The following is a 2,461-nucleotide window of genomic DNA, read 5'->3' on the forward strand; positions in this document are numbered from 1 at the left end:
GGTTCACTGACCATAAGTTCGGTGATATCTTGTAGAAATTGATCTGCTACGTCTAAGATGGATCTGCTGAAAGAAGGAGGATCCGTATCGCGTCCACCTCTGCTTGATGGCTCAAATTATTCTTATTGGAAGGCTCGAATGAAGGCTTTCATTAAGGCTCAAGATGAAAAAGCTTGGCGTGCTGTCCTGACTGGCTGGAAGCATCCAGTAACTAAGGATACAGAAGGAAAAGAAAATCTCAAGCCTGAAGAGTCATGGAGTACTGATGAAGATAGGTTGGCCAACTACAACTCACGCGCGCTCAATGCAATATTCAATGGAGTTGATGTTAATCACTTCAAGATGATATCCACATGTGAATCGACTAAAGACGCATGGGAGATTCTGGAGGTAGCTCATGAAGGAACAGCCACCGTTAGACAATCAAAATTGAATATGCTCACTACTAGGTTTGAAACTCTTCGGATGCTTGAAATTGAAACCATCTCTGAATTTAATTCTCGATTATGTGATATAGCTAATGAATCTTTTGCTCTTGGTGAAAAAATCTCCGAGGCAAAACTTGTCAGCAAGACCCTGAGATCACTACCGTAGAGATTTGCTTATAAAGTCACTACTATTGAGGAGGCAAAAAACATTCAAACTATGAGACTTGATGAGTTGATGGGATCATTGAGAACATTTGAAATGAATCTGGATTAGAACCAGCAGGAGAAAGAAATTGCCTTCCAAGCATAACTGCATAAACCAACAGTGGAAGAAGATACAGGAGATTCACAAGTGTTGGTAGAATAGTTTGCTCTTTTGACAACGAATTTCAATCGCATTCTGAAACGAGTTAAAGGAAAGGGTTTCACTCCAAATTCTGGCAAATTCAACAACTTCCAAAAGAATACAGATGTTGCAAGCAACTCAGAAGCCAAGACACGAAACCGAGGCATCCAGTGCCGAGAGTGTGACAGATATGGACACATCCAATCGGAATGTGCAAATACCCTTAAGAAGAAGAAGAAAACATTCAACATGACATGAAGCGATGAAGAATCTGATGGCAGCCAGGGAAATGAAGATCATGTGAATAATCATGTTGCTTTCAATGTATATCAGAATGTTCCCAACAATAGTGTTGCAAATCATGTCATAAACGATGTTGGAACATCATCTGTAATATAGTCAGTAAAACCAGAAGAAAACGGAAATCTCTTTGATTCAGACAGTTTCAGCAATGATGGAGAACTAACACATGAGACTATACAGGAGGCTTATGAATCAATGTTCAACAAATGGATTCAGGTGGTCAAGTTGAACAAGTCACTTGAGAAGAAATTGGCAGATGTTGTACAAGAAAAGGAGGATCCAAAGATGAGGCACGAGTCCAAGATTGCTGAAATGAGAAAAAGACTGCAGGAAGCTAATGCAGAGTTAGAACGTACTCAGAAGACCTTGAAGATGATGAATACCGGTACTGCGAAATTAGATCACATATTTTCTATGAGAAAATCCAGTCATGACCACTTTGGACTAGGCTACAGTGGAGAATGTCAGTCATCTAAGTCAGTCTTTGTTAAAGAAAATACTCAGGCTGAGACAAAAATTCCTCACTCCAAGACCATTATTCATGTTCCCTCATGACAAAAAACATTCATTCCCATTTGCTACTATTGCAGTTTTCCAGGACACATCCAGCCACGGTGTTACAAGTATCTGAATGCCTTAAAACGAGGTATGCATCTGACTTCACCAAATGTTGCAAGACAGACACCAAAGAGGAAGATTAATGGAGATAACAGAAGTACACGTAAGGTGTGGGTGAGAAAATCTGACTTAAGTTGTCATGCGGCTTACACGTCTCTGAAAGCAAGTACTACCAACTCTTGGTATTTTGAGAGTGGATGCTCTAGGCATATGACTGGGGAAAGAAGTTTTCTAAAGAATTTTAAAAGTTTGACCGATGGACACGTGACTTTTGGTGATGGTGTTAAGGGTAAAGTGCTTGGAAGAGGAATTCTAGATGTTGATGGATTACCAAAGCTGAAGAATGTGTTACTTGTGGAAGGATTGAAGGCTAATCTCATAAGCATTAGCCAGTTGTGTGATCAAGAACTCTTTGTGAGTTTCTCCAAAAACAAGTGTCGTGTGTTGGATGAGGAAGAAAACTGTGTGATGGAAGGATCAAGATCATCGGATAATTATTAGATGTTGATCCATCCACTCTCGTGTTTCAAAACCACTAAAGAAGAAATCGAGATATGGCATCAAAAGCTCGGACATCTTAATTACAGAAACTTGAAGAAGATAGTTGATGCAGGAGCAGTGAGAGGAGTGCCTAAACTCGGACCAATTCCACTAGGAGTATGTGGACCATGTCAAGTTGGGAAGCAGTTAAAGGTGACACACAAGGTGTTACAATTCATAACCACAACACAGATACTCGAACTTCTTCACATAGATCTTATGGGTC

General features: G+C 40.1%; 1 protein-coding gene across 1 annotated transcript; it reads left to right on the top strand.

Annotated features, from left to right (window-relative positions):
* The first annotated feature begins 57 nt into the window (after positions 1-57).
* LOC112091030 lies at positions 58-2,196 on the top strand. The gene is made up of 3 exons (XM_024163718.1): positions 58-564; positions 1,174-1,553; positions 1,668-2,196. Exons 1-3 carry the CDS (start codon positions 58-60, stop codon positions 2,194-2,196), a joined length of 1,416 nt encoding a protein of 471 aa, XP_024019486.1.
* Positions 2,197-2,461: the final 265 nt, after the last annotated feature.

Source organism: Morus notabilis, unplaced genomic scaffold (assembly GCF_000414095.1).
Source record: "Morus notabilis unplaced genomic scaffold, ASM41409v2 Scaffold243, whole genome shotgun sequence".
In the NCBI taxonomy this organism is placed as follows: Eukaryota; Viridiplantae; Streptophyta; class Magnoliopsida; order Rosales; family Moraceae; genus Morus; species Morus notabilis.